This window comes from Anastrepha ludens, chromosome 6 (genome assembly GCF_028408465.1).
Source record: "Anastrepha ludens isolate Willacy chromosome 6, idAnaLude1.1, whole genome shotgun sequence".
Lineage (NCBI taxonomy): Eukaryota > Metazoa > Arthropoda > Insecta > Diptera > Tephritidae > Anastrepha > Anastrepha ludens.
In genome coordinates, this window is record NC_071502.1 from 108,777,516 (window position 1) to 108,798,268 (window position 20,753).

General features: G+C 33.5%; 1 protein-coding gene across 1 annotated transcript in view; it reads right to left on the bottom strand.

The window, feature by feature from the left end:
• Positions 1 to 9,525: 9,525 nt before the first annotated feature.
• Positions 9,526 to 20,753, bottom strand: part of LOC128867683 (protein kinase C, brain isozyme-like) — a 99,233-nt gene continuing 88,005 nt past the window's right edge. Inside the window, exon 3 of the mRNA XM_054109123.1 lies at positions 9,526 to 10,105. Coding sequence (XP_053965098.1) covers positions 10,102 to 10,105 — 4 coding nt within the window. The 3' untranslated portion in view covers positions 9,526 to 10,101. The remainder of the gene's footprint in view (positions 10,106 to 20,753) is intronic.

Genomic DNA, 20,753 nt, shown 5'->3' on the forward strand with positions numbered 1-20,753 from the left:
AATCTCCTAACGAAGTCACCTCACATAGGTCAATATCGCTGCTGCCAGTAACGTCAAAATTATTTGAGAAAATACTACCGACACTTCTACTGCCACTTATTGCAAAGAGCAACTCGATTTCCTTTCACCATTTTGGTTTCAGAAAAAACTACTTAACAATCGACCAAATTCTAAGAGAATCAGTAATTGATTTCAAACGCAAAAGTGTGATTGTATTATATTTGGCTGGTAAATCACAAACAGCGATTGTTCGTGAACTCGAGCACCTTAAAGTATATAAAGTTTTTTTTTTATCGGGCCATTACTCGTAACAATGGTACTGGCAGCATCGCGAAACCTTATGGAGGTGGTCAACAAAAGATTGCAACGTTACGTGAAATGGTTCAAAAGTGAAGAAGCGACTTGAGCGAAATGCCTGACGAAGTGCCAATCAAATGGCGAAGGAACTGAAAATATCTGACCTTAGCATGCGCCGCATACTGAAAAAGCCTTACAAAATCCAAAAGGATCATGATCTCACAAGCAGCAATAAGTCAGACTTGAGAGAGCGAAGGAGTTGCTTAGTTTGGCCGAAAGCGGTCAATTTCCGAACATTGTGTTTTCTGAAGAGAAAATTTTTCAAATTGAGCAATTCGTGCACTCCCAAAACGATAGCGTTTATTTGACCCACCGTTCATACGAGAGTTTGAGTCATCGGTTGACCACCAAGACACAGCACCCGCCACAGGTAATGCTTTGGGCCGCTGTAACCGCAGATGGGCGCTCTCCAATCGTTTTCATCGAGCCTGGCGTCAAGGTAAATGCGACATATTATCGGGAAAGTATTCTGGAGGTGGCCTTGAAGCCGTGAGCAGACAAATATTCCATTGGCGGACCATGGACGTTTCAACAGGACTCGGCACCGCGTCACAAAGCTCGAGTGAACCAAGAAAGGCTAAAAAACAAAGTTCCGAACTTCATAACGTCCACACAACGGCTCTCAAATTCGTCAGACGCGAATCCGATTATTCTCTTTGGATCATTTTGGAGAGTAAGGTCCGAATTAGTAGAGACTTCACCAGTATCGAGGCTCTGAAAAAAGCCATTGTCCGCGAGTGGGCTAAAATACCTGCAAGTCACATTCGGACAACTTGCGATTCGTTTCTGGACCGTCTGAAAGCCATAGTCAAGGCAAAATGTGGTCATATCGAGCAAAAGTAAATTGATTTTTGAATTTGTATTATTTTCTGACATTTTTTACTTTGAATTGAATAAAAGTACAAGACATAAGTCTGCGAGGTGATTGGGTCACATCGCGAAGACAGGCGCTCATGCGTTAAATGCCAAAATGGCTATTCTTCTTCAAAAAAAAATTACTGCTGACTTACTACAAGGGAACTTCTTGGAGTCTCTGCTGTATCGCCTCCACACACAAGCCCTACCATCGGCAAACCAGTATGAAATTGGAACATTTGCGGATGATACGATGCTACTTGCAGTGCACGATACAATTCAAGGGGCTGCTACTAAGGTTGAAGATTACTTCCTGGAGCAAAAAGTTGAGGATTAAACTAAACAAGTTTTTTCTCTGAAAAATAGAAAATGAGAATAAAAGCCAATCTTTATGGATGAATCGACAAGCCGATCTTTCACTGAAGCCAAATACTTAGGTGTTACACTCGATGCAAAGCTGCGCTGGAAAGTGAAAAAAAAAAATAAATAAATAAAAAAAAATAACTTTTTTGTATATATTTTTTTATTTTTATTTTTTTTATAGCGTAAAAAAACGTGACGAGCTCGATTTGAAACTCGAAAACTACATTACTTAATTGGTCGGCGCTATAAATAATCAACTTTCAACAAATTTTTTATTTATAAAAAAATTTTAAAGTCTGTCTTGATCTATGGCATCCAATTCTGGGGATGTGCAAGTAAAAAGTACATAGCTTCCATTCCACGCCTGCAGAAAGAGGTTCTTCGAAATATAGTAAATGCGCAATACTACAAACGAAACAGTGAGTTTCACTTTAAATTTTCAAAAAATTTTCACGCTATTTTATCGGAATATTTAGAAAAATGTTGGGTATGCAGTTTTATAGTCCATCGAGTTTTGGTATAATAAAATGCAAGTTTCAAGTTTTTAAACTTTTTTTTTTTGTTGGCGGTCTGCTGCGTTTTTACAATATCATGAGTTCTCGGCATTTTTTATGTGGAAGCGAATACCGACACACAAATTACGTTTAGAAGGAAAAAATCGTCTTAAGTTAGATGGAAGGGTTAAGGCTGAATGGATAGTACCTCGAAAAGAGCCCAGACAATAAACTAAAAAGTAGATAAATTTATTTAAGATTTAAAAACTTACTTCAAGCAAAATTTGATTTTTCACAAAATCTTGAAATCCGGAATCCTCATACTTTTTACTATTAAACTCAGTGCAGTGTTGAATGATGGCACATCAGGATGATTCGAAAATCTGCCAACTTCACTCACTGTTTACCAACTTCAAACTTTTACCAACACCAGTTCCCACCATTGACACACACCAACGCACGCACCTGAACATTATCAATAAATTTATTCGTAAACACCAGAGGGACTAGCAAATTTGCAAGCTTTCGATCCCCCATACGCGCTTCTACTTTGCAGGGGTTTTACTATACACACACATTCATCTAAAGGTGCACACACAATCCCAAATATGCACCCACACTTATGCACACATATACGTACATTAGTTCTAGCTGTTGATTTTTTATGAATTTTCCAATGCTATATATTTGAGCGAAAATGAGAAAAACGAAACAAATGAGAACTCACGTGCGCAAATAAACAACGCACACCCACATATGTTTAAGTATGCGTGTATATTTTATGTGCATACATAGAAAAACGCGCATTGCTGAGTGTCACAAGAATACCAGCCGTAAAATGCACACGGGAGCAGCAGAGAAGCAAAAATGATGTGAAATGCCATAACACCTAGAAACAACAACAATCTCAATATTAGCTATGACAATGGAAGCGAATATGTGACATTTTTGTATGTGCATATATGTGGGAGTGTGTGCACATTTAGAGCGCCAAGCGAACACAATTCGAAAGTTTTGAAATGAAATGTGATTTTTAAATTTGATATATTGTATATTACATTTTTTACTTTCCAATCAGTGGGAATTTCAAAAGTGGGTTGTATTCTGTATTAGAATTTCTTGAATTAAAAAAACATAAAATATTTAATATCTATTATGGAACGAGTATCGTACTTCAGAAAATCAAATCTTGCTTTTTAACTACTGTGAAAGTCAAATACACCTTAGAATTTTGCTTTTCTTGCTTTAGCTGAGGCAAAAGCTCTTATAATATCATCGAAGTCGAGTTTCCTTGCTAACTACGTTTCAAAATTGGTCTTCATTTAAAATACAACTATCTAAATTTAATCTAATCATCTCTATAATTATTAATTACCTTATAAATCAGTAGCATAAAATGTTCCATTTTAATAAGAGCTCAATAATATACATTTTTGTATCACCATATTATATTTATTTTTCGTAATCGTGATCATAACATTCGATATGGTGACACCAAAAAAAGTCTGTGACGGAACACTGGTAGACGTATTATTTACTATATTTTTTCAAGCAGGATATTTCTTGGAATTACCCTCGAGTCCGGGCCCCTCTGAAAACTCCGGGCCCGGGGGAAAAAGTACCCGATCCCCCCCCTTTCGTCGGGCCTGGTTGTACATATTTAAGAAGTGTTGATACTTCCTTAGTTAGTTAATCGGTATGTTAATACAAAAACGTAAAAAAATACGTTTTTCTCGAAACCACTGTTCTTCGTAGTGCAATACGCGCCCCCGAAATTCTATACATCCGAATGGGCTCTCATTTTTACACACTCCTTTTATGCATTTAACGCTCCAACCTTGAGTCGAATCTTTTGAATACCTTAATAATTTCCCATGTTTTAAACAATTTATAATAAAAAAAAATATTATATATATATATTACAAAACAAATTTTTTTAATTAAAAAAAAAAAATGTTTTTTAATTTTTTCTACAAAATTTTTTTTAGTTTTTTCTAAATTTTGTTTTTTAATTTGACTAAAAAAATTTTTTTTTTTTTTTATTTTTAGAAAAAAATTTATTATATCGTATTTATTTTCAGAAAAAACTTCCTTTTTTTGTTAAGAAAACAAAATTTAAAAAAATAAAAAAAAAAAATTTGGAAAAAATTAAAAAAAAAATTTCAGAAAGAATTAACAATTTTTTTTTTAATTTCGTAATTTAATTTAATTTGTATTTTTAGAAACTTATAATTTTTTATTTTTAGAAAAAAAAATTGTAGAAAATATTAACAAAAATGTTTTTAGAAAAAAAGTAAAAAAAAATGTTTGTTTAGGAAAAATAAAAAAAAAATAAAAAAATGTAATAGAGGATCCAAATTTACGTATATATATATATACATATATGTATATACATATAATTGGCTCGTACACCCTTTTTTGGTGTTTGGCTGAGCTCCTCCTCCTATATGTGGCGTGCGTCAGGTTCCACAACCTACAGCTTCAGGCCTACTCCGAACGGCAAATTGTTTTGTATGAGGTGCTTTTGCATGGCAGAAATACACTCGGAGGTTTAAGATTGCCTGCCGAGGAGCGACCGCTGTTAGAAAAAACTTTTTCTTAATTTTGGTGTTTCACTGAGCGTCGAACCAATGCTCTCTCTTGATTCCGAATGGTAGTCACGCACCAACCCATTCGGTTACGGCGGCCACAAACAATCGAGTTTGAATACTGAAATAATTGTCTATGTTTTATTCAATTTATAATAAAAAAATATTTATTTATTTACTTTATGCAAACAAAAAAATTTTAGAAACGAATTGTTTTTAGACAAAAACTTTTTCAAATTTTTTTTTTCTTTTTAATAAAAGAAACAAGTTTACGTAATAGGATGAGTCCACCAAACGATACAGTTGTTGAACTTGACACTTCGTTCGTACGACACTTGAGTTTTTCAAATATAGAAAAAACTTCTGACAAAAAAATTATCTTACTAAAAAATTGCTAATAAATTAAAAAAAAAAACAATTAAATAAAATTAAATATGAAAGTGTTGGGTGACTGCATTACTTGAAAATATAGTTTTTTTTATGCAAAATTGTGGCTGTATTTCAATCACACATCGGTGAGAATATGGCTTTATCTAAAGCATCCCCCTTCATCCTAGCCATCACCGTAGTCGAATGGGTTGATGCCTTACTATTATTTTGAAGTACACGGGCTCGAAACCCCGGAAACGGAGCACCAAATAATAAAGAAAGTTCGTTCGCCCTTTAGGAGGGAAAGGAAAATCTTTGGGAGTATTTCTCTCAAGAAAAAACACCTCATAGAAAGCAATCTGCACTATAAAACTGCCAAATCAAAAACATGACTAGAAAAATATCGCGCGCTCCCAAATAGGAGGAGAAGATCGGACGAATACCCAATAAAGGGTAGAAGCGCCAATTATCAGAATGTATAATGTTTCCCATCTCCCTTATTATTTGTGGATATCGTGAAAAAGGAAAACTTACATCTTTCAAGGCTAAGATGGAATCAAGAAAATTTTTTGCAATCTCAATTAAGTGAATTCATGAAAGAGCATTATAAGTTGGTTGGGATACGAGATCCCGGTGTATCAACACGAAATCGGACATTATCATGATAGAGAATGACGCGCTCATGTCTTTAAATATATTCTGGTTGCCAAAGCTCATTTCAAAGAGACATTATGCTTCCATAAACCACACAATATCTTGAATATTTCCATCAATAACACTCGGCTTGAGAGCCAATGTGTGCTGAGGGTCTTCACATATAATTTTCTGAGCTATGTTTTTCCATAGGGCGTCCACTTTTTGGTTACCATTTGCCGTTCGATGCAGAAAAGTTTCTGTTTTTTGGATTCAAGAGACAGTTTTGAAAGTTAAATCAGGCTTCAACTCACATTACACACATTTTTCTGTCTTTTGCGTGAGTCCAACTTTGTTCAGATTCTTGGAAACAGCTGGTTGTACCACTCCCAAAGATGCCTTCAAACTCTTCTGGCATTCTGCATGAGTATTCGTTGTGTAATGCTTCCAAATCTTCTTATTCGCATTTTTGCTTTTGCCCACACAGCTGCTTCTTAAAAGTTTTCACTGTAGTTCTTTCTCAAGTCAATATCAAATTATTTTCAAATGCTTGCCACTTCCTAAAAAGTGATTTGAAGGCAGGCCATTCTCAAATGTACCTTTACTTCAAGTCTTATTGTCTACTGGGTATAATAACTTCACGCACACATTCACACCAGTGCACTTGTCAAACTATGTGAGAGCAAATAAGCTGCAACAGAAGCATGAAAATAAACAAACATTGGCTAACAGCACCCACGCACACACGTGCCAATATTTGCATGAGCACGAGATATTGTGTGTTTTTTGTTCCTTTCGAGTTTTCTCCTGAGAATTATTAGAGATTTTTGATGTTTGCTGTGTGTTTATAAATTTTCTCTGCTTTTAAATTTTTGCATAAATTTGTTGGCTCTATTTGCTATTCTGAAAACTCTGTTGATGAGTAAAAAAATAATGGTAGCTCATATCTTTTATTTCGTTCTATGTGTCAGACTTAATATTTTAATGGCTCCGCAAACTCTAAAAAATGTTGGACAAGATGTTAAATATTTATTGAAATTTTATGAGTTAAAAAAAAAAAAAAATATTAATAATTATTGGCGCATACACTTCAGTTAGGTGTTTGGCCGAGCTCCTCCTCCTATTTGTGGTGTGCATCTTGATGTTGTTCCACAAATGGAGAGACCTACAGTTTCAAATCGACTCCGAACGGCAGAGCTTTTTCATGGCAGAAATACACTCGGAGGTTTGCCATTGCCTGCCGAGGGCCGACCGCTATTAGAAAAATATTTTTTTTTATTAATTTTGGTTTCACCGAGATTCGAACTAACGTTCTCTCTGTGAATTCCGAATGGTAATTACGCACCAACCCATTTGACTACGGCGACCGCCCAAAATTTTATGATTTGCTGCACTGAAATATTTGATCAATATGACGATACTGTTTTAAAAAATTGTGAAGTTTTGTTGAAAATTTTCAGTATGTGGTTTTTGCTGATTAAGAACTGAATTTTTAGAAATCCATAAGGGCGTGAAGAAATTTTATCAAGTAATTGGATTCAAATAAATTATAAGGTTCTTTCAGGGTCATTATTTGCTATTAGAAGACTGTATTTGCATTCAGGGCTGTAATCGAAAATTTATTCCAAGCAATTTTCAATTTCTGAAATTATAAAAATTTATTATATTATAAATTTATTATTATAAACTTTAGTGGTCTCCAAAATTAAAGATTTAAAACCACCTGGATACCGGTGGTATACATTTTTAATCATGGGGACCTCAACCGGTTGAGCAGAGTCGAATTTTCCCATTAAACGTCCGGAAATGTCAGTGTTAGACTTTAAGTGGTCCCGGTGGTCTAGAATTTTCAAAAATATTTTTTTTATATATTGAAAGTATGGGTTGGTTGGTTTAAGGGAGACCCCGCATCGGAGTGCCACATAGACCGCAAGTTGGGTCCGTTGTGTTGCCCTAGAGCTCATTATATTGTATGACTTCCCCACCTAACCGAGATTTTTACTATAGATTTTGATCCAAGATATTAATTCGTTTCGAGAATTTAATAAGAGATTCGATTTTCACGTCCGAGGGTACTGAAAGATTGTCAATTGTCGGAGAGCCTAGAAGAGCGAGTAGACTTCTGACTAGGCCGGGACAACTGTACAGCAAATGTCTGCTCGATACTACCTCATCTTCGTCCTCGCAGTATCTGCACAGGTCGTTTTGAGGAACCCTGAGCCGACGTGCGAGAGTGCCCAAAAGGCAGTGGCCAGTGAGAAGAGATATTATATGCCTTAGTTCGTGTTTCGAAAGACTTATAAGGGTTTTTGTCTGTTTCAGATTGTAGGATGGCCAGATTTGTCTGGTCGTAACGCAAGTAGTTTCCACTCGCCGCTTCCGATCAGCAATGTTGTGAAATTGTCGATCAACTAACATTTGATTGCGCAGCTCCAACTCTCGCGAGCTCTTCAGCTTTGCAGTTACCTTCGAATCCACTGTGACCCGGTATCCAGATAACTTGGACAGAATTCTGAACACTTATCTCGTTAAGAGATAAGAGACAGGATCGAACCACATCTGAGTGGGTATAAGAGGAGCTGAGTGCTCGAACGGCCGCTTGACTGTCGGTGAAAAAGCGGATATCCTCTAGTGATATTCTCTTTTCTAAGATAGTTTTCGCAGCATACCAGATAGCGCATACCTCCGCTTGAAATACACTACAGTAGTCGGGTAATCTAAATGATAGACTGATGTGGGGGGAATTGGAAAATATTCCAAATCCCACTTTACCGTCTTGTTTTGAACCATCTGTATTTATAATCAGAGGGCTATCGATTTCGGTTAGATTTGTGCTCCATTCTTCCCTAGTTGGGAGTGAACAGGAGAATAGCAAGGGTGGTGATGGAAGACTTACATGATAGTCTATGTCGGAAGAGATAACAGATACTTTTTCCATTTCGATATAGCATTCATGCGTGTCGCTGCTTTCGCTGCAATCGCTTTGCCAGCCAGATCGATAGGGAGCAAGTGAAGCAACGTGTTTAGAGCCTTAGTAGGTGTTGTACTTAAGCATCCTGTTATCAGGAGGCAGGCTGTTCTTTGGACTCGATCAATTGTGGCTACTCTACACCGTTTTTCGGGTGCTGTCCACCATACAGCCACACCGTAGAAGAGTATCGGTTTGATGATCGAGGTATATATATCCAATAAACGATCCGAGGTGAAAAACCCCAGGTTTTGCCTATAGCTTTCTTACAAGTATAGAGAGCTATGAAAGCTTTTTTACATCTGTTTTCAATATTCAATTTCCAACTCAACTTCCTATCTAGAATAACTCCTAGATATTTAGCTGAATCAGATAGAAGTAATGATTTCCCTTTTAAAGTTATTGTTTGCAGTGGAGGAGATTGTTGTTTCCTATTGAAGAGAACAAGATCTGTCTTTGCTGGATTCGCATTTAGTCCGCATTCGGTGCACCATTTTGACAGAATATTGATTGAGCGTTGCATGAGCTCAGTGAGGGTATTCAGGTGTTTGCCTGATACGCAGAGAGCAATATCATCTGCATAGGCTACAACCTTGCAGCCTGCTTTTTCGAGATTTCGAAGCAAACTGTTTACAGCGAGATTCCAGAGAAGGGGTGGAAGTACTCCGCCTTGAGGAGTACCTTTGACGGCGTACATTCTCACGCGGCTTAACCCAAGCTCTGAAGGTGAAAGTACAGGCTTTTAAGAATATACAGTATTGCAGCACCATTGGGCGCATTTAAATGGCCAAAACTAGAATCATATTATTATTTAAATTATTTCGTATATTTTTGATTAAACAACTGAAGAAAAAACCAGATTTTCAGAGTGTAAAATTTAAAACGGCGTCAGTTGGTTAATTTTTTTAGTATAGTACGGAACATAACTACAGTCATACTGTTTAATATTTTTTTTGGTTTTTGTGTTTCAGATAAATAGAAGAGCCAAAACGGACAACACCGTCCAGGCCCGAACCGAAAAAAGAAGTTGATATGACAAAAAATGAATTTACCAAAAGGCGAGGATTTCAAGGAGGCGGAGCGGGAAGCTGAAAAGTCAAAAAGTCGAATAGCTGAGGTTATATTCCGGCGCATGCACAAATTTTGGATTTCTAGAAAATAACTAATAGTTTTCAAGTTTCTTTAACTTGAATTATAAACATAAATATCTAAAAACGCAAAAACTTGTATTAAAATTAAAATATAATTTTCATTGCCCTCTCCATCCTATATTCAAGTACATAGACTAAGAAAATACCTGTATGTTTAAAAATTTAATTGAAAATTTATGTTATGTATTTGCTATGTAATTAAGTACCTCCATGAATAAGTACAAGCCCCACTACATATGCCATCGAGCTTACCACGCAATTATAAAAATGTGTTTTTATTCAATTTTAAAATTGTTACTTTACGGTTGAACTGAATTGCAGACTTACCTGAAAAGAGAAACAGGAAAAATGAAATATTAGTGATTGGAACAGATATGTATGTGTGCAAATATATATAAGTATAGGTACATGTGCATGTGTTTTTAATATGATATACTCAGGGTACAGATAAAATGTATAAATGACTTATTCGTTTGCTGTTCAGATGTTTCATTTGTAGCCTCTTGTACCGCTTGCCAATTAAAGAAAAACTCTTGCAGAGAGAAGATATATTTGAAATTTTATACGCCTGCAGTTTTATAGGTAGAATTATAAAATACAAAATATGTATTCCTCTCCGGATTATGATTCTCTAAATTTTAGTGGAAAGTTTATATATTGCGTACTGTCCTAGTTGCACAATTTTTAGAAGACTTCAATCAGCATTAAATTTAACTGAAATTTAGTGTGCTAGAAAGGAAGTGGAGATAGACCTATTACATGGCCTGCATTAAAAAAGATGAAGAAAGTTTCCTTGTTTCAAATACATTTAGAGAGAAACCTAATTTCAGTTCAGACAAAAGGAATTCCTAGGTCAGTCCTAGGTAAAAAATTAAACCAGAACACACAATGACTACCAACAAAGCAACAAATTTTTTCAACAGATTCTTGAAAAATTTTTAGGAATATTACATAGGCACAATTGGAGATGAAAGTCATTTATTATGGGGATAAAGTCATTACTGTTCTGGTATCCAAACCCCAAGCAAGTAAGCTTCGTTGTTGTTTTCGGTGAACTCCGCCCATCGGAGAGGCTTTGTGTACTTGCCCCACTGCTGCTCGTGGCATCAAGATAGGTATTTCGACCCCTCGATTTGAATTTAAAAGCGGTTTTTTGGATCTCTGTGCCGGTTCAATACACATAGCCCGAAAATTTTTGACTTGGTAGTCTCAAAAGAATTCTCAAACTATTCTCATAAAATACTCGGATATTATTTCACAAAAATCGGTAGCAGCTCATAGTTCTTGACAAGGACGAATATGGAGGAATTGCTGCTGCTATATTGAACCGAGGCTCCACAAAAGCCTGCCAGTGTATACTTATCCAGTCATATTCTAAGCAGAGGTTTTCGAAATACAAATACGATTAGTGTCATGTAGTTAAGTTGCTATAAAGGCCCTAAATGAATATAAAGAACTTCGGAGCTTGTCGGCGTCTGGAAAATTCTCTTCAACTTTTGGGGCTGCCATAAAAAAGCAGCATTTGTGATCTGTTGAGAAGCATGAGAGAGTTGAAAGTAACGAAACAGCTGATTGCCTGGTGAAACTCGTGGTCCAGATGCCTCCTGCGGAGCATTCAAAGGTCAAAATGCAGAATCGCTGGGGGGATCAATGTTTTCCGCCCAGTAGCGTAGCCGAATAGATCTTATAGTAGGTAGCATAGTTCTAAGTACCAAGAGAAAATAAATGAATAGTCTATGAAGTTCTTTGCTCGTTTTTAGAGTATCGCAATTTTCTCAAATTTTATATAATTTCAAAATTTATATTTTTTAAATTTTCAAAATTTAGAATACCAGTCAACAAAAAACAAAAGCAGTCAGAGAGATGCATGACTCTTTCTTATAGGGTTTGTGAATGAATTCTATGATGAAAGTCCAAAGAAAAGGACACTTAACCCTTTCGGTCCGAACGGGATTTATATGTCCCGGCACATGTTTGAAGATACCTAGCCTGGAAACTAAGCGAATTTAATGGACTTTATTTATCCCATTTCGTTGTTAATGCCATTCTTAACGGTATTTCCTTCCGTTATTTGAAGTTAAATGGTAAACACGTGTTCATTAGTCAAAAAACAAACGCAAAAGTGGACGCGAATTTTGCAAGTGGTAGGTTTTTTGCGATTTTTCGTGGTTTCTTCAAAGTTTACTGAAAATATATTTATTTATTGTGCTAGTGCTCTATTATTATATTGAGGTAAGTAAGTAAAAGTTTTTGTGTTATATAATATATAAAAAATTACTGGCATTTTTATCCTGGTGGGACTTATGTGTCCCACCAGTATTCTTGTTTGCTCCTTACCATAAGTAAAAACCAATTTTTTTATAGTGTATTACTTGCTCATTGTTTTCTTCTTTTCACTTTACTGAAACTAAATATATGTTGAATTCATAATAAAACAAACTTTTATATAAAACGATATTGGATCATAAAATACTAAACGGGACAAATGCGTCCATAAAAATACTGAGGGGACATATAAAGGGGCGGTTTTTTAACCGAATACAATTTTGATGGCACAAAACACTTTTATTTCACCCATTGCAACTATTAAACATATAAAATAATTTGTATTTCCGTTAGCGGCTTTCCGTACCGAAAGGGTTAAAACAAAAACTAGAACGTGACACTCTCCAAACTTCAGCTCTCCCTAAATTATTGGAAGCTTGAACCTGCTAGCCTAAGGCTTTGCGTGAACCTTTTGATGGTTCTTTTCAAATGTTACAACAAATTTTTTTTTTAATTGTTTTGGGAAAAACATACTATTTAAAAAATTTTTTGTTGAAAAAAAAAACTTTTTTTTGTTAAACATTTCAACAAAACCTTTATTTTTGCCATTTTTGAAAAAACTCCTTTCCTCCTTTTTTTATCTTATTTTTTCAACAAATAATTGGAGGCTCGAAAGTGTATATATACATACATACATACCTGTATGTCTGCTAGCCTAAGATTCTGAGTGATCTTTTATGAGAGTTCTTCTTACGAGTTTTATAATTTTTATTTAATTTTTTCGGCAAAATATACGTTTTAAGAAACTTTTTGTTGCAAAGGAATTTTTTGTTTTTGGTGTAGAAAATTTAAGCAAAACTTTCATTTTTGCCTTCCGATTTTCCTCTTTTTTTTCTTGTGTTTGTATTTTCAATATTTTAGGATACCCTTATACTGATTTTCAAAAATTACAAAAAAAGTTTTTAACAAAAAAATTAAATTTTTGTTTTTTTTTAATATGTTTATGTCCCAAAAAGTAAACAAATTTATAAAAAGAAGTGAAGATATTTCGTTTTGAAAGGCACTACACAAAATTTTTCAATATTGCATAAATCGTAAAATTTCAAATAATTACCAAAAATTCAAAGAAAAATTTAAAATTTGTTCAGCTTACTTTTATAAATATATAATTTTTTATACTCATACCTACAAATAAACCAATTTTACGAATATTTTACAACAATTTCTTCAATACCTGCATCACTTGACACAGAATCACTCTTCAGTTTCAATAAAATTATTTTTGATACAGTTTTTATAAAAATTTCCAACATTTATATTTTCTTTTTGAAACCTCTTTTCATTTCCAGGCATTTGAAATTTTTTTAATAAAAAGCAAAATACTCTACCTTTAAAATTTTTCGCATTACATTAACGATTACTGCTGTGACTTACTGAAAATAGCCTAGTTACAGGCGCTCCTTCAGCCGTATTTTGCACTAATTGTTTTCTTTTTTTTGCTTTAAATTCAATGCATGTTTGCGTATCTCTAAACCCATTACACGCTACCTCATTCATCCCGACCCACTCCACTCTGGTTTCAGTCTGCCTCACCTAGCACTTCCGGTTTTGTTTTTAATAAATTATGCGCAATCGTCGTTAATTAATGACATGAATTGCGAATTTTTTTAGCAACGCAAACACACACCCCCTATGGCATATGCTAACGAAAAAATATATGACTGCTGGCAATTATTTTAATTGTTATTTTTGTGATAAGCAAAATATGTGCTTTTACTTGCTGGCACGCAAAGTCAGCATTGAACAAATTTATGGCGAGGCAATAAAAATGTATAAGACAGAGTAAGTTTTCATGTTATTGCAAAAACCAGCATATACACATATATGTACAAATGTATTTACACAGGAAGTATGTGGATTCTAAAAATAAAAGCATTTTAATGTTTTGAAGGCTGCAAGGTGAATAAAAAAATTTATAAAAATAGTAAAGGCATTTTTGATAGAAAAAAAAATAATAAAATAAAAAAATACAACTACAAAAAAATTGTAAAGGCATTTATTTTTCCAAGAAAACTTCATTTATTGGTAAAAATATTTTTCATTTTCACACATCTTCTCCACCTTCATGCTCTATTACTATATGTGACCCACAGCAGAAGTCCTTTTATTGGGGTTCTTTGTTTCTTGTTTCTTATATATTTTATCTCTACTTTTCTATTCATTTATTTCTCAGTTCATTGCATTCCATTCTTCATATCCGCATAGCTTATTAATATTTAAAATGATTTACGCTGCGATCACAACCAAATGAATTCAATGAAAAATTATGCGCCCAAATGATTGCTACAAAATTTGCAATACAAAAAGGCAGCACGCATTGCTACAAGACTCAATTCTTTGATACAATAGAAATCTGTTAAAAAGGTTAAAGGAATTTTGGGTTTGGCTTTAATATTGTATTTTCAAAAATGCGAACCAGTTACTTTGCGACTAGTTCGTAACTAGTTCAAAATAAATCCAAATAAAACACTGATCTAGAATTTGCTTCCAGTTTTATGAAAAATGAATACAAAATTTAAAAATTAATGCCATAAATGCATTTATAACTTTGTGTAAAAGAAGATTGTAGAAACGTTTGTAAGAAAGTTGCCGTGGTTCGGCTGCACAGGAGTCACTATAATTGCATCTCCAGTGAATGCGAACACTGAGCAATAGTCGCTCTGTACACTACAGCAATTCAAATTTTTTAGTAACTGAGAGGCATCAAAACAGATATGTAATAAAAATTAGATCTCATATTTTGATTTGAATACTATTTCCGAGCTAAAGAGCTTATACATAAAAGATCCCACCAAGTGAAATGCATGCAAGAAATCTCTCCTTTCCAATGTTCGAAAAACTTATACGTGAAGCTATATTGGATACAACTGAAAGAGAAATCACCATGAAATAACTTTGGTTCTTCTAATAACTAAAAAAAATTTTAAGTTATTAGAATACAGACTTTTTAAAATTGATTTTTTTTTTTTACTTTTATGTTATTTCAAAATTAATATATTGTATGTTTTTCAAAATCCATCCATCCATCCAAATCCATATTTTTTTAAATTGCTAGATCTTTTCAAAATTTGTATTTTTTCAGGATTTTATATTAACTCAAAACTCTTAATATTTTTTAAAAATTATATATTTTTTTTAATTTTATATTTTTCAAAACTCTTTATTATTTTTAAAGATTTTATATATTTTCATAATATTTTTTTTTTTTTCAAAATTATATATTTTAGTAAATTTTATATTTTCACAAAACCATCAATCTTATATTTCTTCAAAATTTTAGATTTTTCAAACGTTTATATTTATTTAAAACTCTTTATATTCTTTCAAAACATTATATTTTTTCAAATTTCATATTTTTTCAATTCCATATTGTTTCAGAATTGTATGTGTTTTAAAAATGTAATTTATTTTAAAATTTTATATTTATTTATTCACAATGTTCAATATTTTATCGCGTGTACAACTAATTAATTTCGTATTTGTTACTAACCTCATATCTATTTATGTAGTTAATATTTTGACATTGACAGCTATTCTATGTTAAAGCACGCCAAAAAATCAAAAACACACAAATTTTTTTCATTACAGTCAATATGTCAAATTACGTTCCAACAAAACAGTGTTTGCGAGAGGTTTGCTTTTGCAAGAGAAGCACATCGTTTACTCTCAGAAGCTCAGTGTGGTTTGCACGATTTAAAAGTGGTGATTTTGACACAGAAGGTAACAGCGATCAGGTCCATAAAAAAACTTTGAAATCAAGAATTGGAGGCATTACTCGATCAAGATCCATGTCAAACTCAAGAAGAACTTGAAAAACATTCACTCAACAAGCCATCTCTAAACGTTTAAAAGCTGCCGGATACATTCACAAACAAGGAAATTGGGTGCCACACGAATTGAAGCCGTGAGACGTTGAGAGACGATGCATGTCTGAAATGCTGCTTAATCGCCAACAAAAGAAATCGTTTTTGCATCATATTGCCACTGGCGATGAAAAGTGGATTCATTACGGCAACCGAAAGCGTGAAAGATCATATGTGAAGCCAGGCCAACCAGGCAAATCAGCACCAAAGCCGAATATTCATGGTTTTAAGGTAATGCTCTGTATTTGGTGGGATCAGAAGGGTTTGCTGTACTATGACCTGTTAAAATCGGGTCAGACTATCACGGGAGAGCTATACAGGCAACAATTGATACGTTTGAAGCAAGCAATAGCCGAATAACGGCCAGAATGGGCGACCAGACACGAGAAATTGATTTTCCATCATGACAATGCTCGGCCACGTGTTGCAGTACCGGTCAAAAATTATTTGGAAAATTCCGGATGGGAAATTCTACCTCACCCGCCCAGACATAGCTCCTTCTGATTACCATTTGTTTCTAGTTCGGGAGCCGCTGGTCATTTTGATCTCATCATTTCATGCCGACTGATTTTAATACTGAAGGCAGACGCCATCCATGGGATGACGAAACCAACCGTCACCTGGTCCAGTAGCGATGGGTACGTGCGTACGAGGCTGCGAAACGTGTCGAAAAAAAATTTTTAACAACTCATTTTATACCGGTTAAAATTTTTTTCATGTATTATTGACATTTAGTAGAATAAAAAAAAAATAGTCAGCTGCGGGGTAGAGGGGGGGAAACACGTCAGCTGAACAGGTGAACTTGTAAAAAAATTGAAAGGTAGGGGTCATTTTGACCGCATCATTTCATGCCGACTGATTTTAATACTGAAGGCAGACGCCATCCAATGGATGACGAAACCAACCGTCAGCTGCTTCAGTAGCGGTAGAATTTATTCAAAACTGTTTATATTCTTTCAAAATTTTTTATTTTTTAATTTTTTTTTCAAATTTTATATATTTTCAAGATTTACATTTTTCAAAGTTATATATACAATATATTTTTAAATTCAATATTTTTTTTAAAATTTCTATTTATTTAAAACTCTTTTTGTTTAAAAATTTTATATTTTTACCGAATTATATATTTTTGTATATTTTATATTTTTGTAAAGCTTTACATTTCTTTTTAATTTTATTCTTTTTCAAAAGCTTAGAATTTTTCAAAGGTTATATGTTCTTCAAACTTTTATATTTATTCAAAATTTTAATATATATTGTTTCAACATTTTATACTTATTGAAAACCCTACTCTACTCTAAATTTTATATATTTTTTTAATATTAATATACATTTTTCAAAATTTGTAACATTTTTTAATTTATAATTTTTAGAAATTTTATATGTATTCAAAACACTGTATTTTTCAAATGTGCATATTTTTTTATTTAATTTTTTTTGTTTAAAATTATTGTGAAACTTTACTCAACACCTCGCTAGAGCGGTATTTCGAACAGATTTTCTGCACGTTTTCCAATTATGAAACTGGGAAAGATTACTCAGCAAAGTCTAAGATATTAAAAATTTTGAACAAAAAACTACATAACTTTTTTCTCAAAAAAGTTTTAAAGTATATTTTATCCTAAAATCAAAAATTCATAGAAATGTTGAAATAAACTGAAAATAAATAAGAAATTTTCAAATTATTAACTCTTGTCAATATTTTTTAAATATAATTCTATTACTAAAATAATAATTATTAACAAAATTCCAAAATACTTGGCATGGACTCGCTCTTTGCCATTATTCAAGAATACAAATAAAAACTTTCTTCTTTTTCCTAGTTTTCTATTCCTGGCAGGCACCCTTGGTGTGAGTTTGATATGCAGCCAAGTGTGCGATGGTATGAGTGCTTGGTATTTTTTCTTGAGCGCATTGACGCGGTTGCTATGCCATATTAGAATTTTTATGACAACATTAAAAGTAATAAAAAAAAAAATGCAAAATAATGTCTTTTACTTGAAAAATTTACATTAACAAATATTTTTAATATACTTCTTAGCTATGCTTTTCATTGAGAACTACCAGAAGTTGTAGTATTTTTTAGACATTTAGATATGATTTTCCATGAAATGTATTCATTTCTTATGCATCCCTGTTATATTAAAGAGCAGATGATCTCAGCCGTGGGCATTTTTTTGACAACCAGCTGAGAGTGGTTTTACTTATTGGTCTGTACAATGAATGCTGTTCTTGTTGTAGCAGCATAAACATTCCCCATGCATATACGAGGAGTATCCTTGGCCGGATATAAATTAGGGTCGTTCCGGTTACGCAGCACCGACTGTCATAGAGTCATACAATGAACGCTCTCATCACTTGCTTTTCCTTCCAGAAGAAGTTCCATGATATTCTCAAGAGGGCACCAGAATCAGTAGCGGCATTGTCGGCAAATTTCCAGGCAAATATATGCGCCACTTCGCTTTATTATTATCGCTCATTCCAACAGGCTATTTGTATTATAAGTATGTTTACTCTGCTCCACTTGCTCGATTCTCCCACATTCCTGCTTATCTGCTTATTTTATATCCCTCCACTTTTAGTCGCTTCAGTATTCCTTGTAGCCACAGTTACGTTTTCCATTTGGCCCTGAATTATATTAATGCCTCCAATAACTACACAAAAGCGCTTCATTTGTGCAACTTAATGTTACTGGCACGTACTTGAAATCATTGAAATGCGGGTGTTGGATGTATTTGCACTGTCAGCCAGATCCATTAGCATGAAGTGATGAAAGAAAACAAGCATTCGCACTCTTTTTCTCTATGCACTGTCACCTTCCCATTCCAAGCTCATAAACCACATTTGCTAATGATAATTCAATGCTGGGGCAGGAGAAAAGCTGCAGGGGGAAGTAGTTGAAGAAAGTTAAGGAAAAAAGTAGAAGAAATAATTGCAGTGCATAATGAGCTGCACAATGAGTGAACAAGTGATTGGTCGGCACTTAGCTCTGTTGTATGGATAGAACATAGAAGTATGTCTACTATGCAAGGAATGCCGGAGAATAGTGTCTTTAGATAAGGCGTCTGGCTGTGAAGTCGCAAAATATGTCTTAGCATTCTCGCCAGTTACTGGACAGGCACTATGAAAGTGATAGGCAAAATGTGGGGTAAGGCAAATAATCATATGGACTAACACAGAAGAATAGATGTACACATGGAGGTGTTTGTATGTATATGTTGTATATAAGTATATCTAAATATTTATATGTACTTGTATAGCATTCAGTTGAATCCAAAATATTTCTATGCTCAGCTCTCTCCAGCAATTTTAGTTTCTAAGTTTGTATTCTGTGTAAAATACATAACAATTATGTGCATCTGTGTTAGTTAGCATTGCCGCTTGCTGAAACGTGTGCACAAATTTACATTCCTCTCGTTTAGCATTGGCATCCGTAAATATTTGTGGCGGCAGTTATAACAATGGTAACCGCAACAAAAATGGCAAGCGTTTCACTGGATAATTTGGTCAGTGGCAATTGCGAAACGTGATCCAAAGGAGCATACTCACACGTTTTCTATACAGTAATAGGCAAATGTCCTTCCACACGTAGTGAAGCCAGAAAAAAATTATGTGAAGCAAAATTGTTGGTGTTGTAAAGAAGCTAAGCGCAAAGTGAAAAAAATGCATTGGTCTTTGAAAAAAAAATAAATAAAATAGTGAGTCACTGAGAATCGTTTCTTTAAGCATTTTTGGTGTTTGGCATATTGTCATACGTCTGCGTTTTATGGAGAAAACGCGCAAGACAGTTAGCAGTAAACCTAATTTCTTCTCGATTGCTAGCAACAGTCACTTCACAATTGTGCCATATGATATTAGAACATAGTGGAAGACAAAATTGTGTGAGTCAAAAAATTTTGGAAAATATAAAAATCTTCATTTTCGAAATTTTTATGAAAGTTTAGCGGATTTTTACATGTTTTGTTAAACGGTTGGGACTTTAATTTATTCTGTTATTTTTAGATGATTTTACGTGATCTCTTTCATGTTGGAATAGCCTCTGCTCAGCTACTTTAGTATGAAAAACTAGGCTTGGAAATAGAAAAAAAAATATTAAAATTATTTATAAATTCTTAATTAAAATATTTTTATATAAAATACTAAGCCATGAAATTTGTATGAAATAAAAATTGCTTTTATTAATAAAAATTTTTATTTATTGTAGAAAAAATTACACTGAAGTTTTTATTAAAAAAGTCACTTTTATAAGAATAAGTTTTATGAAAATTTTTAATAACATCTTAAATTAAACTGGTTATCATTTGTTGCAGTTACTTTGTAGTAAAATACGCTGCCATACAGTTTTTATTGAAAAAAAATCTTTTATGAAAATGAATTTTACTAAATTTTTTTGTAAATTCATAATTAAAATTTCTTTACATAAAATAATATGCTATGTAATTTTTTATGAAAAAGTTAATTTTGTAAAAATAAATTTTAGTTCAATTTTTACTAGCTTCTTAAAAAATAATTATAAGGAAATACTCTACCATACAATTTTTATTTAAAAAAATAACTATATAAAAATAAATTTCATTATTATGAAAAAAAGTTTTATATACCTAATATAATTGGCGCGCACACCCTTGTTGGGTGTTTGGCTGAGCTCCTCCTCGTACTTGTGGCGTGCGTCTTGATGTTGTTCCACAAATGGAGGGACCTACAGTTTCAAGCCGACTCCGAACGGTAGATATTTTTTTTATTTTTATGAAAAAAAAAACTTTTATAGGTAGAAAGTTTATTTACAC